This window comes from Rasamsonia emersonii (genome assembly GCF_000968595.1).
Source record: "Rasamsonia emersonii CBS 393.64 chromosome Unknown ctg1118621760271, whole genome shotgun sequence".
Lineage (NCBI taxonomy): Eukaryota > Fungi > Ascomycota > Eurotiomycetes > Eurotiales > Trichocomaceae > Rasamsonia > Rasamsonia emersonii.
The window spans coordinates 24597-43668 of NW_013563113.1; the positions used below are offsets into that span (position 1 = coordinate 24597).

General features: G+C 52.6%; 8 protein-coding genes across 8 annotated transcripts; 3 read left to right on the top strand and 5 right to left on the bottom strand.

The window, feature by feature from the left end:
- Positions 1-271: 271 nt before the first annotated feature.
- Positions 272-638, top strand: T310_5349 (thioredoxin; the record flags this gene model as incomplete). Its single annotated transcript, XM_013471778.1, has 2 exons — positions 272-294; positions 347-638. 2 exons carry the CDS (start codon positions 272-274, stop codon positions 636-638), a joined length of 315 nt encoding a protein of 104 aa, XP_013327232.1.
- A 394-nt stretch (positions 639-1032) lies between these two features.
- T310_5350 (MFS transporter) lies at positions 1033-5029 on the bottom strand (the record flags this gene model as incomplete). The annotated part of the gene is made up of 9 exons (XM_013471779.1): positions 1033-1788; positions 1840-2296; positions 2354-2691; positions 2753-3080; positions 3411-3466; positions 3636-3643; positions 3897-3960; positions 4203-4315; positions 4567-5029. 9 exons carry the CDS (start codon positions 5027-5029, stop codon positions 1033-1035), a joined length of 2583 nt encoding a protein of 860 aa, XP_013327233.1.
- Positions 5030-5945: 916 nt separating this feature from the next.
- On the bottom strand, positions 5946-6721 carry T310_5351 (Uncharacterized protein; the record flags this gene model as incomplete). The annotated part of the gene is made up of 2 exons (XM_013471780.1): positions 5946-6262; positions 6337-6721. 2 exons carry the CDS (start codon positions 6719-6721, stop codon positions 5946-5948), a joined length of 702 nt encoding a protein of 233 aa, XP_013327234.1.
- A 491-nt stretch (positions 6722-7212) lies between these two features.
- Positions 7213-8490, top strand: T310_5352 (Polyglutamate biosynthesis protein; the record flags this gene model as incomplete). The annotated part of the gene is made up of 1 exon (XM_013471781.1): positions 7213-8490. The coding sequence occupies one exon, from the start codon at positions 7213-7215 to the stop codon at positions 8488-8490; it is 1278 nt and encodes a 425-aa protein (XP_013327235.1).
- Positions 8491-8809: 319 nt separating this feature from the next.
- Positions 8810-10251, bottom strand: T310_5353 (OTU-like cysteine protease; the record flags this gene model as incomplete). The annotated part of the gene is made up of 3 exons (XM_013471782.1): positions 8810-9547; positions 9598-10010; positions 10068-10251. The coding sequence occupies 3 exons, from the start codon at positions 10249-10251 to the stop codon at positions 8810-8812; spliced, it is 1335 nt and encodes a 444-aa protein (XP_013327236.1).
- Positions 10252-11421: 1170 nt separating this feature from the next.
- Positions 11422-12864, top strand: T310_5354 (D-amino-acid oxidase; the record flags this gene model as incomplete). The annotated part of the gene is made up of 6 exons (XM_013471783.1): positions 11422-11450; positions 11517-11654; positions 11720-11823; positions 11897-12000; positions 12071-12446; positions 12509-12864. 6 exons carry the CDS (start codon positions 11422-11424, stop codon positions 12862-12864), a joined length of 1107 nt encoding a protein of 368 aa, XP_013327237.1.
- Positions 12865-13566: 702 nt separating this feature from the next.
- On the bottom strand, positions 13567-15291 carry T310_5355 (Siderophore transcription factor SreA; the record flags this gene model as incomplete). Its single annotated transcript, XM_013471784.1, has 3 exons — positions 13567-14348; positions 14403-14890; positions 14957-15291. 3 exons carry the CDS (start codon positions 15289-15291, stop codon positions 13567-13569), a joined length of 1605 nt encoding a protein of 534 aa, XP_013327238.1.
- A 2745-nt stretch (positions 15292-18036) lies between these two features.
- On the bottom strand, positions 18037-18718 carry T310_5356 (COPI-coated vesicle protein; the record flags this gene model as incomplete). The annotated part of the gene is made up of 4 exons (XM_013471785.1): positions 18037-18209; positions 18268-18357; positions 18418-18533; positions 18699-18718. The coding sequence occupies 4 exons, from the start codon at positions 18716-18718 to the stop codon at positions 18037-18039; spliced, it is 399 nt and encodes a 132-aa protein (XP_013327239.1).
- Positions 18719-19072: the final 354 nt, after the last annotated feature.

Here is a 19072-nt window from a genome sequence, read left to right on the forward strand (position 1 = left end):
GCGCCTTGTTGCCGCACACCCCTCCTGCCCACTATAAAGCCCCTCCCTCCGTTTCTCCATCCATCGCTCTGTCCGTCGTATTATATTAATCAGCCTCAATCGCGCCAGTTCTGCCCTCGCGTCCACCGTGGCCTCGCTTCGCCGCATCGTCTCGTCTTCTCCCATCTCTGCGTCGCGTGTGGCTTTTTCTGCGCCGACGTCGCTCGTACGCTCTCCTGCGAGAAACTTCTCCTCCACTGCTGCGTCCAGATTCCAGCCTTCTTCTGTCACAATGGGTGTCCAAGAACTGAAGAGGTGAGCTACACTCTCCCTGCGCAGAATTACAGCAAACTGACACCCCCCCCAGCAAACCCGAATTCGAGAGCGCCGTCGCCGGTGACAAGCTCGTCGTCCTCGACGCCTTCGCAACCTGGTGCGGTCCTTGCAAGGCCATGGCCCCCAAGGTCGACCAGCTCAGCGAGACCTACACCGACGCCACGTTCGTCAAGTTCGACGTCGACGCCGTGCCGGACGTTGCCCAGGAGCTGGGCATCCGCGCCATGCCCACTTTCCTGCTGTTCAAGGGCGGCCAGAAGGTTGCCGAGGTTGTCGGTGCCAACCCGCCTGCTCTGGAGGCTGCCATTAAGAACAACCTGTAAACGCAAGCAAGCAGCAAATAACGGTGGTTATTTCGAGAGAGAGAAAGAAAAAAAAAAGGCGCAAGGATGAATGATGGAGGAGGAACTCTTAGATAGAGATACTCCATTCTATAGGACTTTCGCTCATCCTGAATAGATGAGTCGATCAATCTACTACTTGTATCATGCTTATCCTGTCTGCGTATTGTAACCAATCAGTAAATCAAATTATCAAAGTAAACTGCAAGCTATCATCAAGATAGTTATCCTTGAGAAAAGCATTTTTGTAAATACAGTATACACTTAGATCTTCGTGTGTACTATACTATACTGTACTATAATATATGCGTAGACAAGTCATAACCAAGTTCGTACAAAAGTATGTACAGTACATAAGGGTCATGAGAGAGAACCACTATTTTTCTAGATGCCTCTGCCTCTGCCTCTCCCTCTCCTTAATCCCCGTCTTCGTCTCCACATGCTCCTTGCTAAGCCTCTGCTTTGAGACAAACGCGCTGGCCACCATCCCCACGGCCGCCACGCTCATGTACAGGATCCACATGTTGCGCAGACTCCATGCGAAGGCGTCCTTGATGGCTTGTCGCTGCTGCTGCTGCAGACCCAAAACAGTAGTAGTAGAGTTTCTCAACAGCAGCACGTTGGCTGCTGCGTCCGCGCCTGCCAGCTGCTCCGTCAGCGCGGGCGACAAGCCTGCTGCCCTCAGCGACGTCTTGCGCAGCGTCATGCTGTTCTGGAAGATAACGCCGCCGAGCACGATGGACGACGCGGTAGCCAGGTTACGCACAAAGCCGAAAGTCGCAGTCGCGGCGGCCGTGTCGGCCTGCGAGACGTTGCTCTGCATCGCGATCAGCGGCGGCGAGAACAGCAGGCCGGAGCCGATGCCCGCCACGATCTGGAACCCGATGATCTGCCCCAGAGAGGAGTCCGTGTCCAGATCGATGTACAGGCCTGTCCCCAGCACGGTGAATGCCGTCCCTACCCGGATCAGCTCCAGGTACCGCCCTGTCCGGTGGATGATGACGCCGGCTAGCGCGCTCAGGAAGGATTCTGTTAGCACGATGGGGAGAATCAGGAGCCCTGAGTGCAGTGGTGAGGCTTCCTTGACGGATTGGAAGTAGAGGGGGAGGTAGTATTCTCCGCCGATGAAGACCTAATAGCAATTATCAGCAACAAGATGAGAAAGAAAGAAAATGTGTTTTACCATCCCGTGCGAAAACGCCACGACAAAACAGGCCACATTGGACACGTTCTTGAAAATCCCCAGCGGCATGAGCGGATACCGCGCGAGGCGCTTCTCGCAGTAGACAAAGACCAGCGACAGCAGACACCCGACGACAATCAGACAGATGACCTGCGGCGAGCCCCAGGGGATCTGACCGCCAAAGTCCAGCCCCAGCAGCAGCATCAGCGTCAGGCCCAGGATCGACACGCTGCCGAACCAGTCGATCGCCCGGATGCCGTCCAGCATCGCCGTGCGCGGGTTGTGCACGTCCAGGAAGATTAGTAGGAGTAGGAACGCCGTGCCGCAGACGGGCAGGTTGATCCAGTAGATCCATCGCCAGGAGACGGCCTGCGTAAGGGCACCGCCCATGATGGGCCCTACGGCGCCGGCAATCGCCCACATGAACTCGAGGAGACCGAGATAGAGACTCCGGCGGCTGCAAGGTAGTCAGCAGGCATTCACCATGACATGACATGTATTGTTGACAACGTACCGCACGCTAAAAAGATCCGAAATGGTAATGGTAACCAGCTGGATCAGCCCACCGCCCGCAACGCCCTCCAGCGCCCTGCCGACAATCAGCATCGTCATGTCGACCGCCGTCGCGCAGACGATGGAGCTGCCAAAGAAGAGCGCCACGGCCGCCAGCAGCACGGGCTTCCGCCCCCAGATGTCGGACAGGTTCGCCCAGATGTTGGCCCCCGCCGCGTTGGCGAGGAGGTAGGCGCCTCCGATCCAGACGTAGCCTGCTGCCGAGTGCAGGTCGGCGGCGATGGTCGGGATGACTGTTGCGACGATGGTTTGGTCGAGGGCGGCGATGAGGAGGGAGAGCTGGAGACGTCAGTTGGAGTGCATACATTTGTTAATGTTGAGGTAGGATGAATGAACGTACTGAAAGAGCGGTAAAAATGGCCAGCACTCGGAATCTGCCGCGAGATGGTTTGTCATCATTGTCTGGAGGTGTTGATGCTGGTGATGGTGCTGATGTTGATACTGGTTCTAGTTCTGATCTCTGCGGTGATGCATGCACCTTTTCCTGGGAGGGTTCATGTACCTGTCCCAGTTTGTATCCGCTTGTATCTGTTTTGTTGGGAGTCGTATCAGTCATATGCTTGGCCTGTTCTTGATCTTGATCTTCATTAGAGCCATGTCGCGGAATTCTGTCTTCCGAATTGGACGATGACAATGAACTCGACTGGACTTGCGACATTTCCTGGTAACTGGTGACCTGGAGGTACGTAACGTCATGAAAATTTAAAAAAAGATGAAGATGATGATTCAAAATCGGCAGTCTCGCATGTCCTTATGATTGATAATATCAAGCTTGTGCGCTGTAAGTATTCTCCTGTAATACTATACTATGTAGTAGGTAGTGCACAGCACAGCGAATTGAATGAGGTAATATCCATAGACTGACTGGATTAGATTGGATTGTAGTGGATTGGATTAGATTAGGTTGATGAAAGGGAAAAAAAGAAACTAATAATACTACTCCGCAAGAAGCATGGAGAGAAAGTTCAAGTCTCCACTCTCCACTCCTCCGATCGTACCTAAATTTAAATTCTCCATCTTCTAATTCAATAACAATTGTCCTGGTGTTGTCTAACTACGGAGTAACAGCAAGAAAATTAAGCTAGGTAATTAATAAGAGTGGGGTTCCTTAAGAGGTAAGGATAAGATTGAATACACCTAAGTATATCAATCAGCAATAATCTATAGATACTGTAGCAGTTTCTTTGCGATGATTTGACCAACACTGTAATGTATGTACATACATTCTGAGCTCTTTATTTATAATATAATAGTTGATGAAGTCGGATACCCAGTTCTTGCCAACACAGTTACTGTCTTAGAAATATCTGCTGGACTGCATTCCGAAAGAAGGAAGGATATTTGCCATTTTCTTGCACAGTGACCAGCCAAGGAGCTGCTCCATGCCTATCCAGGGACAATATCCATTGTAGAAAGATGCATCTTTCTCTCTGGTAATTGTCAATTTGTACCCAATGGCACTGTTATTTGCCTTCATAACACACCCGCAAAGTCGGTCTTGAGGAATGTCATAAAAGATGTGCTGCTTTGCGAATAGTCAGCGGGTTCCTGTGATTTTTTTTATAGCAGAAATAGCCAATAGAATTCGCCCTGCGAATTTTGAGGTGTTTTTGGTAGCATAGTGGCGCGTTGAAGTTCATCGACTTGTATGTGTGATTTGTGCGGTGGCCGCAGTACAATTTTGGCCAAGGAAGCACATGTGGTTGTGTAAGTCTGCTCTCAAGCCAACCGATAGAATGAGTGAGGATTGTCTTGTCGTGCAGTGTATATAAGCAGGACTCTAAGTGTACAGTACTTAAAACCGTCTCCTGGCCCAGGCAAGAAATGTAATGGCGCCAACTGTGACCGCGAGTGTGATGATAGGCTGTATGGAAACGCCATGTGTGAGGCCTGTTTTCAAATACTGTATAGCATCAAGTATCTTCCTCTGAGGCTTTGCATTTCGGTTTGTCACATTTCCCCGAGTAGATTGATGATCCAAACCGACCGACTCTAACGCCCCTGACAAGCGCTCCACATTCTGAAAGGCACCTTTAGTCTAACATTTCTCAATAATTGGACCAAGCCAAATATTCTCGGTACTAGGGAGGGTCTCTCCTCGAGGCCAGGTAGCGTGGCTACTAGCCTCTTGATCCTGAAAGAGATCAAACTCACAACGCTCTCCCGTCACAACTTCGTACATCACTGCCCCAAGCTGCCCGATATCTGTCTGAATCGAATATCCGTTGTCGTCGGCAGTCTCCATATCGATATGGGGAGGCATAATAGATGACTCCGTAAAGTCACAGAACTTGACAGAAAGATCCGAAGCAAGGAGGAAATTGCGACTAGCAATATCTGCCACAATAACACGACGGTCATGTATACGCACGAGAGTGCGAGCCATTTGACGGGAGAGCTGAAGAGACTTAGAAGGAGGAGGCCGATTTTTGGTCAAATAGGTACGTAGGTCTCCATTTTCCATGAAAGCGAGCTCAGTAGTCGTTTCAGAAAAGCTGATGTAGGGCACAACATCATCACACTGCCCTAAGCGCCGATACACATCCTGTTCGCGCTGGATGACCTCGATATTCACTTGCACGTCATCATCGGTGCTGCTCTTGTATCTTATTGGCATTTTGACTGCAATCATTATTGCGAAGGACTACTAGCCCTGACCTGCCATAGCCAAGGATTTCATCTCCGGGAATAGGATTGCGATCAAGGTCTATAAATGGCGAGGACATTATCAGTTACATCAGCGAAAGGAGGTAGGAGGACTGGATCATCCGTTGCCTGGGTTCAGGCGGAGTTGAAATAAATACAGGTAATTAATAAATCAAGCCATTGTTAACTTGTTTTCAAGGGCGCGAATTTGGCACGTGATTTGTGTGCTTGGTGAAACCAGTTCAAGGAATCTATTTTTTTTGTTACTTGCAGGTTATGTTTTCGAGAATAATAAAGAGAAGGAGAGTGTTAGAAATAAATCACAGGAAGCAGTTCAGGTAGGTAGGCCAAAAACCTCCCCTTTTTGCACCGGGATTTGTGGACCAACAAGGCCACATCTAATATAGTGTCGGCTCTACCGCCCTGCTTTGTTCTGCGAGTCCTGAACCCTCGGTTCTTGAATACTGTACTATAGTGTACCTGGAGAGAACTCTGACGATGATACTGGCGTTAAAGTGGTCTGGAGATACTCTCGAGGGCGAAGATGCTGGTGTAAATGCGGATGCGAGTGCAAGTACTTCATTTATATCTGGCTGTGTTTAGTTCTGTTTGTCTGCCTGCCTGTTGTCTCTTCTAGAAATGAGAGGAAGAGATTCTCATGGTATGTATATATACGCACGATGTGAAGTTACTCCTTCCTTTCTTATTCTTTTTTTTATAAAAAAATAAATAAATAAATTGACACATCTATTATCCATTGCATCACTTTCCAAGACCTTCGTCTTATGCAGATTCAGAAATGTCTAATACACATCAGTTTATATTATACAGTACAGTCTCGCTGTGAGACAAATACGGGACAGAAAGTATAGATGCTTCTTCTGCTACTATACCCCCTGCGCAATCTCTCTCTGCCTCTTATCCAACCTCACCTCCGACAACCCCCTCGCCAACCTGCTCATCTCGACCGGATCACGATCCACCTCTGCGTACATGGCATCGACATCCCTACCGATGCCCACCTCCTCCGCCGTCGCCAGGCTGCGCGAGTCGACAAACGGCGCCAGACACGGCCACACCGCCTGCGCGTTGTCGAAGAACAGCTCCACGGCGAGGTCGCCCATGCCGTTGATCTCTTTCAGCCGGCGCCGGATCTGGTCCCGCTGGCAGGAGGTTTGGTGGAGGAGGTTGTTTAGGTCGCCGTCTAGAACGCATCCACATTAGTATGCATTCCACGTAAAGGAAGGGTGTGGATAGATAATGTACGCTGGTGCATACCGTACTTCTCCTCCACCAACTCCGCCAACTCCCCCAGCCGCGTCGCCGTCTGCTCCCGATACCGATTGTACCCCCCTTCGGACAGCACTCTGACACGGTCGTCGAAGGTGCTTGCGCTCAGGGTGTCAATGTCATGGTATCCGGCGCGGATCACCGCGCTGAGTGTCTTCTGCGCGAGGTCGTGCGAGATGCGCGTCGATTTGAGCAGGGCGTCGAGGACCATGGCGAGGAGGGTGTCCGGGGTCGGTTGCAGATCTTGTGTCTGGTTCTGGTCGTCGACCTTGACGGCGCCTGTGCCTTCGAGGGGGAGACTGCCGTAGTCGGCGATGGTCTTGTGGAGCTTGGCTGAGATGGACGAGTCTGGTCGCGAGCTGGATTGTTGCATGGAGTTTATTAAATGTAAGTACCTAGTAAGTAGGTAGGTAGGAAACAGGTATGCTTTTATATGGCAATTGATGTCGATATTGTATGTACTGTGGTCAATCAAGGTGGTCTGCGATATACTCGTATCAGACTAGTGCTATTTCTCGAGCCTCTTCTCATGTTGAACGAGTCTCTGTCTCGCCAGCAAGATATTTCGAATTCGAAAGTTGGACATGACGTCGCGGTGATGGACCAGAACAGACGAAATCCATCGCCCAATGAGCGGCGTGACTGCGTGCGGAGTATTCAGGCACCTAGATTGCCTATGCAGGTAGGTCGATTACCACGCGAGAGCGGCTGGTCCTATGTCATGATGAAGTTAGCACAACTTAGATAATATCGGGCCGCGACTGAAAATAGAAACAGCATAACACCCATCCATACAACTTCTGAATTCATTGCATACTGACAGACAGCCAGTATTCTAGCGAATACTGTCCTAACGATGCCACCATGGCCGAAATGCAGACCGCGAAACGGACCTTCCGCCTCAACTTCCTCGGCGACGTCATGCTGGGCCGCCTGATCGACCAGCTGTTCCCGCAGCACGTGTACAACCCGGAGGAAGCCAGCATCGTCGCCGCATTCCGCCAGCGACACCCCAAGCTGCAAGGGGAGTACACGCCCGCGCACCCCTGGGGCAGCACGCTGCCGCTGCTGCAGCAGGCCGACCTCAACCTGATCAACCTCGAGACGTCGGCGACGACGCACGACGAGCCCTGGCCCAACAAGGCCTTCAACTACCGCATGCACCCCGCCAATGCGGCGGCGGCGCTGCAGCGGGCACGCATCGACTATGCCAGTCTGGCGAATAACCACACGCTGGACTTTGGGCCGGAGGGGCTGGTCGAGACCGCCTGGACGTTGAAAAAGGCCCGCATTGCGTTCGCGGGCGCCGGCGAGACCACCGAGGAGGCCATCAGTCCCGCCATTCTCGCTCTGCCCCGCGGGGAGCGCGGGTCCCGCGAGGGCGGGCAGCGGGAGGATCCCGCCTCGCGGCCTTCCCACACCAAGACTTCCGCTGGCGGGGAGGAACAGGAACAGAAACAGGAGGACGACAAGCAAACACACGCCATCCACGTCTGGTCCGCCTCAGACCATCCGCGCGACTGGGCCTCCGTGCCAACATTCCACCTGATCGACTACTCAGCATCCACGCGCTCGCGGCTCAAGCGACTGCTGACCGAGCGCCCGCGCCCCGAGGCCAACACGGCCTCGACGCGGCCCGCGCTGAAGATCTTCTCGGTGCACTGGGGCCCCAACTACACGTGGGAGCCGCTGTCGGAGATCCGGGCGCTGGCACACTTCCTGATCGACGAGTGCGACGTCGACATTGTGCACGGCCACTCGTCGCATCATGTCCAGGGCGTGGAGAGGCCGCGACCGGGCAAACTGATCATCTACGGCTGCGGGGATTTCGTCGACGATTATGCGCTGACGGAGCGGTTTCGGAATGATCTGGGAGCGGTGTGGAGGGTGAATGTCAGAGAAGAAGAAGAGGAAGAAACAAACGAACAGTCTGGGAAAAGACTACGTCTCCGTCCGTCTACACTGGAGATCTTCCCCACCCGCATCCAGCATTTCCAGGCCCATCTCCTCGACCGGTCCGATCCGGACCATGACTGGGTACGCGAGAGGATCACCACGCTGACGCGGGATTTGATGGGGTCCACGGAGATTGTGCGACCGGAGCTGGGCGACGAGGGGCAGTTGATTGTTGATTTGGAGTAGTGTGGGTAGCTTGCTAAAACGATGTCATGGTTTGATATCGTCATATTAAGCAGCAAAATGTACCGCAAGCAGCCGTAATATGCACATCTACCAGTCTATGGAACATCTCGTGCATGCTTATCTCGTGTTCTTCATCGAAGGCCAGCCTTCTGACTATGTATGTACAGAAAGACTCCTAGCAAATGACAAGAAGATAAAGCAAGATCATAAGATAACATGGCCAGTCAAAAACTCCCAACTCCTTGCTCCTCCCAATGTACTGCGAATTCGACGATGCTAAAAGCCCAAACGCCAGCAATGCGGAATCGTCATAAACACCTCACTCTTCCCGCTTGACGGTCGACGTGCCGCCAGACTCCTTAACCCGACGCTTGGCCGGCTGCTTCGACTGCTTCGGCTGCTTCGGCTTGCGTGCCCGCAGCTTCTTTCCAGCAGGCGGATCCGACCCATCAGCCCCCTCAGGAACGTCCTTCGCCTGCTCCGCCATGGCATCCGGATTGACCCTCAGCCGCAACGACACCAGGTCATTCTTCTCCTCATCGCGGAAGGCGATGCCCACGGTGACATTAGGCAGGATCCGTCTCTTCTGCTCCCGACCTCGGGTGCGTCGGCCAGGCTGACCTCCGTCATCGTCGCTGTCGTCGTCGGCCGACCGCTTACTCGCGGTACTGTGTCGGGAGGAAGAGCGGGAAGACGGTAAGCGAGGCTTGAGGCTCGGCACACTGGCAGTGCTCTTCGACACAGTACTCGCGGTAGCGGACGCCGCCGACGACTGCGACGATGACCCGGACGTCTCCTCGTCTAGCAAGTTCGAAAAGGCGCGGTCGATATCGCCGCGGCATCGGCGCAGCATCTCCACAATGGTGTTGTGGTCGTATCGGCCGCCCAGACCTTCCTGGATGCATGAAATCTTCCACGGACTGACCACATCGATGACCAGCCCGGACTCGCTGGACGCCTTCCCGGCATCCGGTTTGAATTCCCCCGTTGGCTTGACACATGGGAGGCCGGTGTGCGGGCCATTGATGTTGCGAACGGACGAGTAATGGTTAAAATTCTAAACCTCTTAGCGACACCGAATCAACGGCCAATCCCATGCCCACTTACGTGAAATGCAATATGGACCTGCTCTCTTTCCTCGTCCGGAGGAGCATTGACATCCCGGAAGGTCTGGATGCCCGAATCCGTATACACCTTGACGTCCCGCTTGTAGAACTGGCAGAAGGCCTGGATCTCCTCCGATCCGCCCCAGACGCCGTCCGTCCCGGACCGGGCCACCATGGCATCGAACGCCTCTTCCTGCTCCTGGGGCGACGCCGAGGGGCCCACGGGAGTGGATGCCCGGGCGGCGGCGGAAGCAGCTCGTCTGGGGGCTCGCCGCCGCCCGCCGACCGCAGCCGTGAAATTGACAAAGTAGTCGCGATGCTTTTTCATGTGCTCGGCTAGGTGATTGCGGATCTCCGATGAGCGGTCCCATACGCCGTACAATTGGTCCGACAGGGCATAGTAGAGACAGTTGCCTAAACTGTCAGCCAGGGAGTCGACAGAATTGAGGGGTGTAGAAAAAAAATACATACCATCACCCTTGGTCGGAAACGCATACAAGCCCAGCTGCTCCAGACACGGAAGCCGCAGGGCGTCGGCGTCGGCGGCCTTTTTGTTCGATGCTCGCGTTACTCTGGGCTGGGGGGCATCGCCGTTGGGCTTACGGCCGGCCATGATGGGCACAACCCTGGACCGATTGCCAGGCACGTCAGCCATGATTGCGAGAGCCCTGCTCGAGAATCTCCCTCATTTGGGGGGCGTGAGGGATCCTCGTCGAGCAGAGGTGACGAAAGAAAGAAAAAAAAGAAAAAAAAGAAAAAGGACAAGGGAGGACGCAAGGAGCTGGTCGAGCAGACAAAGCGAGATAATGCAGAGCAAACACGACCGGGGTAAGGGAAGGGAAGCCTTACCGAGGCCGACGCGGTGAGGAATGCGCGGTGCTGATTGGCGGGGCGGCGCGTCCAGCGCGGGATTCTGCCGCGAGCATCGATGACGAAACGAGCGGTAAGAAAAAGCACGAAAAAGCACGCCAGGCCTGCTGGAGGATTCAAGGTCGAATTGAGGATGAGAGAATGAAGGAGAGTCGAGAAACAGAGTGCTTTCCAGAAGCACGGAACGAAGATGCTGTCAAATGAGAGAAGAAACAAGGGAAGACGCTGAACGCAGTCTAGATGAGAGATGAGAGAGATGAGATGATAAAGAGAAAGAGAAAAGAGAAACAAGAGAGACAAGAGACGAATTTATAGTTGCCTGTCATGGCGATACCCGAATTCACTGCTGGAGATCAATTGCTATTGATGGGTCAGGTCTATTGACGAGAGAAGTGAATGCCTGCGACAACATTCACATGACTGGCTCTGCTAGATGAATGGGAATCAAGGTGATACTAGCTCTCTTCGAGCAATTGAAATGATTCAAGGCCAGACAATCAAGAATCAAGCTATTGGAGTTGAGTGCGACAGTTCATTAGATTAACTGCCTAGATTTAGTCTATTGAATGAAGACTCGATAAATACAGGTACTTCTGGCACTTTTCAGTGAATCCTTTATGCGGAGAAATTGAAGATGGCAGAACAACCCATTGAAATTGCAATCTGGCCATAGCTTTAAAAAAATAGCACAAGGAACCCTCCAATCAATCTCTTATGGGCTTTACTCTCCGATATTATTATTATTGCAGGGAAGGTTATCGTCTTATCGGAGCCAACTAGCGAGCCCCACACCAGCAGTTGGCAATTATCGGCCACCCTCGGAGTCAATCCAGACCTAGGTAGATATAAATATCTACTCTATCCACCAGGCTAGCTCTGAAGCTTTGGCTGCTACTGTGCAAGACAATTCGCAGTCATTCATCCATGCGATAGTCTAGATCTATCTAGATCAGCAATGGCAACCAATAACATCGTCGTTCTGGGGTATGCTATCCTCTATCACTCTCTGCACTATCTGCTATGAGTTGCGCTGACGGACAATGCTCTCAGGGCAGGAGTCTCGGGCCTGACCACCGCATGGCTCCTCTCCAAGGACCCTTCCAACAAAATCACCGTCGCCGCCAAGCACATGCCTGGCGACTACGATATCGAATACTGCTCCCCTTGGGCCGGGGCCAACTACTTGCCGTGCGTCCTCCAAGGGTGAATCGCGTGTAGCCAGCATTGAAGTCACAGACTGACTGCCATGGTAGAGTGGGCGCTGAAAATAGCCGCGTCGGGCAGTGGGAGCGAGCAACTTGGCCTCATCTGCGAGACATTGCGCAGAACCACCCGGAGGCTGGCATCCACTTTCAAGGTAGGACAGACAACCTTAACCAGCATCCGATCCGTTCTTCACGAATTTCATGTCATCTAACTGACATCCACAGACACCGTCGTGTACAATCGCACCAAAGACCAGGGGTCGACCACGGGGCAGTGGTTCTCCGAGCTTGTGAAGCCCAACCCATGGTACGGGAAGGTGCTGCCAAACGTATGTTATCCACGAACTTTCTTTCTCCCAGGTCATCATCTACTGACATCCGGTTTTGGGTTATGTACAGTTCCGTGAACTCTCCAAAGACGAACTGCCCCCCGGCATCGACAACGCAAACCGCTTCACCTCCGTCTGCATCAACACGGCCGTGTACCTGCCCTGGCTGGTCGGCCAATGCCGGAAGAACGGCGTCGTCTTCAAGCGGGCCGTCTTCAAGCACGTCGCCGAGGCAGCGAATGCGCACCATTCGGGCCAGAAGGCCGATCTCGTCGTCAACTGCACGGGCCTGTCGTCCCGCAAATTGGGCGGTGTGCAGGACAACACCCTCCTGCCGGCCAGAGGGCAGATTGTCGTCGTTCGCAACGACCCCGGATTGATGTGCTCCATCTCCGGCACCGATGATGGAGATGACGAGGTCACCTACATGATGACACGAGCGGCGGGTACGTATATACATACTCCTCAAATACTAACGGACATGACTAAAAAAAAATTCATCACACAGGAGGAGGCACAATCCTAGGCGGCACCTACCAGAAACACAACTGGGACTCCCTCCCAGACCCAAACCTAGCCGTGCGGATCATGAAACGCTGCATCGAGCTCTGTCCCAGCCTGGTAGCCCCAGGCCAGGGGATCGAAGGACTGGACATCATCCGCCACGGAGTCGGACTGCGGCCGGTGCGCGAGGACGGGCCGCGCATTGAAAAGGAGCTCATCGACGGCGTCTGGGTGGTCCACAACTACGGTCATGGCGGCTATGGGTACCAGACGTCGTTTGGGTGCGCGACGACAGCGGTGGAAGTCGTCCGTGAGGCTTTGCAGCAGCAGAAGCAGCGGAAGGACAAGGCGAGGCTGTAATCAGGTATATATATATACGTCATGTATGCACTGTACATGTATGTATGTAGAAAGTTGAAGGTAAATGATTTATTGATTTTCTCTGCTTTTCATTTCATTTCATTTCATTTCATTATTGCATACTGAATAAATACCTACGTATAAGCCACTTAGTTCAGCTAATTAGGCCTATTTTTTCTGTGCTGTATTTTTTTCCTTTTCTTTTTCCCTTTTTGATTGATTCTAGCTAGTTATACCTACCTATCTTCCTCACACTTACTTACTTCCCTTTACAGGTAATTAATTATTAGTGACATGGTATGATATGATAGGTGACTATTACTTAGACGGTAGATACCTAGACAGAGATACAACTTATGATCTTAGGCAAAAGTCACAAGTTCAATCGATCTCACAACTTTTTTGTTTATTTGTTTGTCTGTTTGTTTTTTCTCCATTGTCGATTGTCGAAAATTCGCTTCGCTATTTCATTCATTCATTTGTCAAATAAGTCAAGTCAAGTTAAGGAAAACTAACAACCGTCCATTTCCCAAGGTATCTTAAATTAATAGTAATAATAATAATAGGAATAGGAATAAGAAGGAAAAAAAGGCAACTAGCATACATCGTTATACAGTCATCATATCGAATCAAATCTCCCATCCCATCCCATCCGTCATGTCATTTGATTTAACACTGGAGTCGAGTCGAGTCAAGCAAGTGTTATTGGTCCAGTTCCGCCAGCTCCCGCTCTTTCGCCCGCAGCGCTTCTCGGATCTCCTCCGCTTCGCGCTGTAGCTGCGCACGACGCTCCATTTTGTAGGTTTCGAGGTCTGTCGACCCCCGTGGCTGTGACTGTGACTGTGGCTGTGGCTGTGGTAGAGAAGTGGGTGGCTGTTGCTGCGATGGACGACCGTAAGATCCCAGCGCAGGGTCCAGGCGAGATTCTTCGGCAGATGAGGTATGGTTGAGGAGGGAGGAGATGGAATTCAGCCGTGCCGGGGGTGCCGGATTCGTCTGCGACATGATCGGAGGGAGCTGGTTCGATTCGAGCGGCGTCATCGTATCGCCCGTGCCAGCCGTGTCTCCAATCGGCCGCTTCTTCGGGTTCCCTGAACTCGTACCCAGAGGCGTCGACCTGTCGGGTTCAAGTGGTCGTGGTGGGGGAGGAGGAGGATGGTGAGGCAGAGACATCGCATTGGAATTGTAGCCCGTAAAATCCACCGGTGGTGGTGCCAGTGTCAGCGGCCGTTGACCGGCTTGAGGCGAACTTTGCCCTCTTGCATCATTCGTGTACTCGCCGCCCTGATACTGCCGTGATTCATCGGACGCTTGTGCCAGCCCGGCCGGCGGCACCTCAGGCGACGCCGATGAGCCCGTAGACGACTGTGTAGCTGCCCCGGGAGACGGATCTCGCAGCGCGGGGACCACGCGCTTTCGTCGCTTGATGATCGACTTCTTCATCGTCGTCGGTCGGTAGCAGCCGTGCAGCTTGTAGTATAGACCTTTGACATGTCAGTTTTGTAAACTTCCCACACACAGCAACACTATATACTCACCACAAGCATTGCAAATGGGATGTCCGTTCTCGTCTCGTCGCCAAAGCGGCGTCACCGTCGTGCCGCAATTTTGGCATGACACAAGAAGACCACCACCATCTTGACCAGACGCACCCGAACCATCCCCTTCTTGGGAGCCCTTCTCTCCTTGAGATTGACTTGCCGCTGCGGCTCGCGCAGCTGACTTGTATACGCGGTTGTTGAAGGCCGGACATCCATCACATCCTTCCGCACCACCAGTGCCATTGCAGTTGCCGCCACCAGGACACGACCCAAGAGCAGCACCATTCCCCGATGCTGGCGACTCGGGCGATGTACTTTTCTGGCCTTGCTGGCCGGCCTGGGCTGCTCCCGACTGCGGCTGCGTGCGGTTGCGCTTCGTAGGCCTCTGGACATTCCTAGCCTTCAGATAGAGACCGCAGGCGTTGCAGATCATCTGCCCTGTGGGCGACCTCCGCCATAACGGCGTGCTCTTGGTTCCGCAGTTACTGACGACATATTAGCATGGATTCACACCGCGCTTTTTATGCTCTATAGTATCAAGTGTAGCATACCTGCACTGGTGACCCGGAAAGGATGTATCCTTGCCTGGAGGTTTAGGCGATCGCTTCGGCCCTGCTGTATTGTTCGCAGCAGAGTCCGGTGCGTTCTTCGGAGCAGGTGCGTCTGCCTTCACGTCCATTTCGTCACCCGGGGTATTCTTGTTGTTGTTGACAGCTTGCCAGCCGTCATCCCGGTTGGCACCTGTGCTGTCCAGCTTGAAATCACTTGAAAGTTCCCGCGCGCCGCGAGCCGACGAGATGAGCTGCTGCGCCGCGTCCAAGTCCTCAGCCGAAGGATGGCGGATCAGGTCGTTCGCTTGGCGTCCAGGGGGATTCAAGGTTTCCATCTGCCGGCGCAGAAGCCAACGCCGCAGTTGGAGTTGACGCTGGCGCTGTATACTCTCGTTGACCGGCGATATACAGCAGACCAGGAAAATCCGGGGAAGTCCAGAACAGAAAGGTGATCAGTCGCAAGACGTCGAAACTGCCGGACAACTCGAAACGGAATCCGCAGATCCAAGCCGTGGCTCAAGAAAGACAGCAAGTCGCCACCACAACGTCCAGAAAAGTCGAATCCGCCAACGTGACTCTGCCAAGGATGCAGTCCAGCTCCCAGCTCACCGCAAGCGGTGGGGCGAAGACAACAGGGAACACAGCAAGGAAGTCCGTTAACTTAGAGGATAAAAGGCGATGACCAAGTAATGGCTCAGTGCGGGGGATAGAAGACAGAAAAACCCGCTTCAAGATGGATTTGATAGGCGGTGCGGTTTGTGGCGTGCGCAGGAGCCACCGTGCCGGTAGGTTGGAAGAAGGTAGGACAGCAGAGGCCGGTGGTGGCTGCCCGGTCCAGTAGGGAGGTGTCGAGATTTACTGCTGCTGAAGAATCAGATCGTGCAGTCGACCGGGAAGTGAGAGCCGAAGAAAAGGCGTCGTGATCGAGGGGCGACGGATAAAATGAAGGAGCGGGTTGGTTGGGTGGAAAGAGAAAGAGAGCGGCGGAGGTGGATGGACAAGGAATGGGATGCCGGGGCGGAGGACGATTGGCAAACCTACGATCACGCAAGATGGGCTTGATCTTGATCTTGATTATCTACGGGAGACAAGACGATACGGAGATTATATCTACGCGGCGCCAGGAACTCTCAGCAGCGCTGGGTTAAAAAATCTACCGTTATCGATCTGGATGACAGGCCCCAAGGCTGACGGGGAATCCACGCATCGCCACGAGTCTACGCACCCTCCCATTCCGGGCGTCTTTGCCTGCCGCGAGCTCTTAGGGCCGAGACTGCTCGGGATTTTGCGCTGGAAAAGCCGCGGGCAGGCGAGGATGACGAATCGCGCGGGCATCAGACAGGACCCTGGGAACCACTCCACGAGATCGGGCGCCCCTACCGAAGAAAGCTTGGACGGGACGGTGGTGTCTCGTTGCCTGCCATCGCGGCGTTGAAGGGCGCCTGCTTGCTAATCCACACACGCCGGTAGGCCAGAGCTCTCTGCTCCCCGGATTCCCGTTCGGGACTAACGCTGGCCTATCCGCAACGCGCGCTTTGCCGGACTCGGCTCTAGCGCCGTCCGTTCCGGGCAGCTGCCCCGCTCGCGCTGTGCCGATTGGCCGGGCCAGCAATTGCCCTCCAGTCAGCAGAATTACGCACGTGCTGATTGGCCAGACGCTCAGGCCCTTTTCTCAACGTCCATCCGAACGGACTGGACTGGACTTCCTCTCTTGTTCTTTCTTTCGGGCGGGACGCATCGGCTTGAGACAGGCAACTGCCAGAAATCAGACTAAATGTCGATCGCATGGAGCAGGAATTACGCGTCGATTACGATCTAGCAGTAAAAATCCGTTGTATCTTGTCTGTGTGTTCAACACTCCGTATCCAGGGCCTCGTATTTATTTAGTTGAGATGTTGGTTTCATCAGGAAATCGGAAGACATCCCGCTGCAGCCCACCAATAATTACGAAGCAAATGATAGGTCGAACAAGAATTAAGATTTATTCTAGCAACTCTTGATTATACGGAGTATTATTACACATCTTTTTAATTATCTTTATTATTATCCTGTTTAAGCTAAACTTAAACAGGAAGGAATATTGTAAATTCCATACTACGGAGTTAGTCCTCCATACTCCGTACGGGTACTCGAGATCACGACCTATTTTTAGTTGCAGTTGACCTTGGACTGGACTCCTCGGGAAAGTCGAGTTGTTGGAATTGGAATTGATACTCCGTATCTGTCTGCGTGTCAGCTATATCGTTCATGCATCTAGTAAGCTACAAAGTGAAACCCCTGTGGCGATGCAGTTTCAAATCAAAGCAAGGGTTCCTTCCCTTCTTTCAGTCTGTCAGTCAGGGTTCAGGACAGGCTGATCTGAAGCAAGCTAGTAGGGAAGATCATTTTAGTGCTTTTGTGTCAGGAAGGCAGGGGGGAAGCAAAAAGGGGAGATACTCCGTCACTAATATTAGTGGATAGAGTCAGAATGCTTGTTGATCATTATTTCTTCCTACCTCGGCAGGAACACAAAGTGAATGGGCCTGCGTACGTAATGGTGAAACTTTCTTTTTTTGGATTAATGGGAAGCTGAAGCTGGCCCAATGGAATCAGAAGGGAAAAAAAAAGGAAGTCGGGAAAAATTATGAAAACAAGACAATGATGGTTACCAATTATAGTAATCTCATTATCAATATCAGATAAGCATCCACCGGCTAAACGGTACCACTCCGTATCTCTCTCGTATCCACATATAGTACATACATCGATCCAACAGACCAGCTTCCATATGAAAGACAATATGCGAACAGAAAAAGGGTTTCTCAATTAAAGCAATCGCCAAATCACGTAAGATGCAGTCAAAAGTCGTCAAATCCACACGCTCGTGGATGTCCCATACCCAGCTATGTCTAGGTCCACCACATACTTTCTTCCTAGCCCTCTATAACCAGCAACACATACCTCCAAAAAAGAAAACTACGAGGTAATAGATGGTGCACAGGTGAGGTGTGACCGGTGCATCACATGTCGCTCAAGAGCCACCCACGGACGAAGAAAGTATGGACATGCCTCTTCTCAGGGAGTCGACCTCCCGGACAGGTCTAAACCTGCTCGGCACCCCAGCTGTTGTCGGCCTCCCGCATGTTCGACGGCGGCTCAATCGATGGGATGTATTCCAGAACCACGTATCCAAGACCAATGAAGCCGATAATCGAGCCGGCAATATAGCGCAGGACGCCGTCGTGCAACAGGATCGAACCTGCGAAGATGTAGACTGGCGAAGGTGTCAGTACGACGGTTATGCACAATTTCACAGCCAGTGGATCACTTACAAGCACCTCGTCCGAGGAACGAAAAGAGGAAAGAGGCGTATCGGTACACATAGTCAGGAACCTGAGGAAGGAATTCCAGGCCGGCAACGACTGAAAAATTGTTAGAACTGTTCGGGACAGGCTAACATCGACCACAGATGGGAAACGTACTAAGACCAAACAGGATGACGTATGCGCCGATGATAATTGAGCCCACGGAAGGAGGAAAGAACTGGCTAATACCGCCCAGGATCATAATCACGCCGACGGCGATGTTAACGAGACGGCTATCCAAACGCAGTCAGTCATGGTGTTTGCCAGTATGGACGGACTACCAAGCATTAAAGCAATGCACACGCTTAAAAGCTCGATCGCACAAAACCGGGCTTAATGCCGGTGCCGAGGTAATCGCAAAAACATCAACACTTCAAGACCGTACAGGGAACACATACAAGATATTGGAGTAGTCCATCTTGCTGTAATTTTATAACTCGCTGTCTGACTATGCTGCTTTTTGTGGGTCGTTCAATTCGCAACTTGGCGTAGCTACTCCCTTTGTTCCAACTTCGGGGAATACTCTTGTTCGGAAGCAATTGACCTGACGAGCCCTCAAAACCCTATGCGACGGAGATGGGCGATATCGTAGTCTTCGTTGTCAAGGAACGATGGCAGACGTAGCCGAGAATAAGGATATTGAGCTAGAGAAATGCCGGTGCCTAGCTCGAATTCGCGGTATCTGGTACGGACCAGGACTTGACGCGCACGTGGAAAGCAGTGTCAAGAATTGACTCCGTGGAACGAGGTTTCAGGCCGACAGACCGTCTGC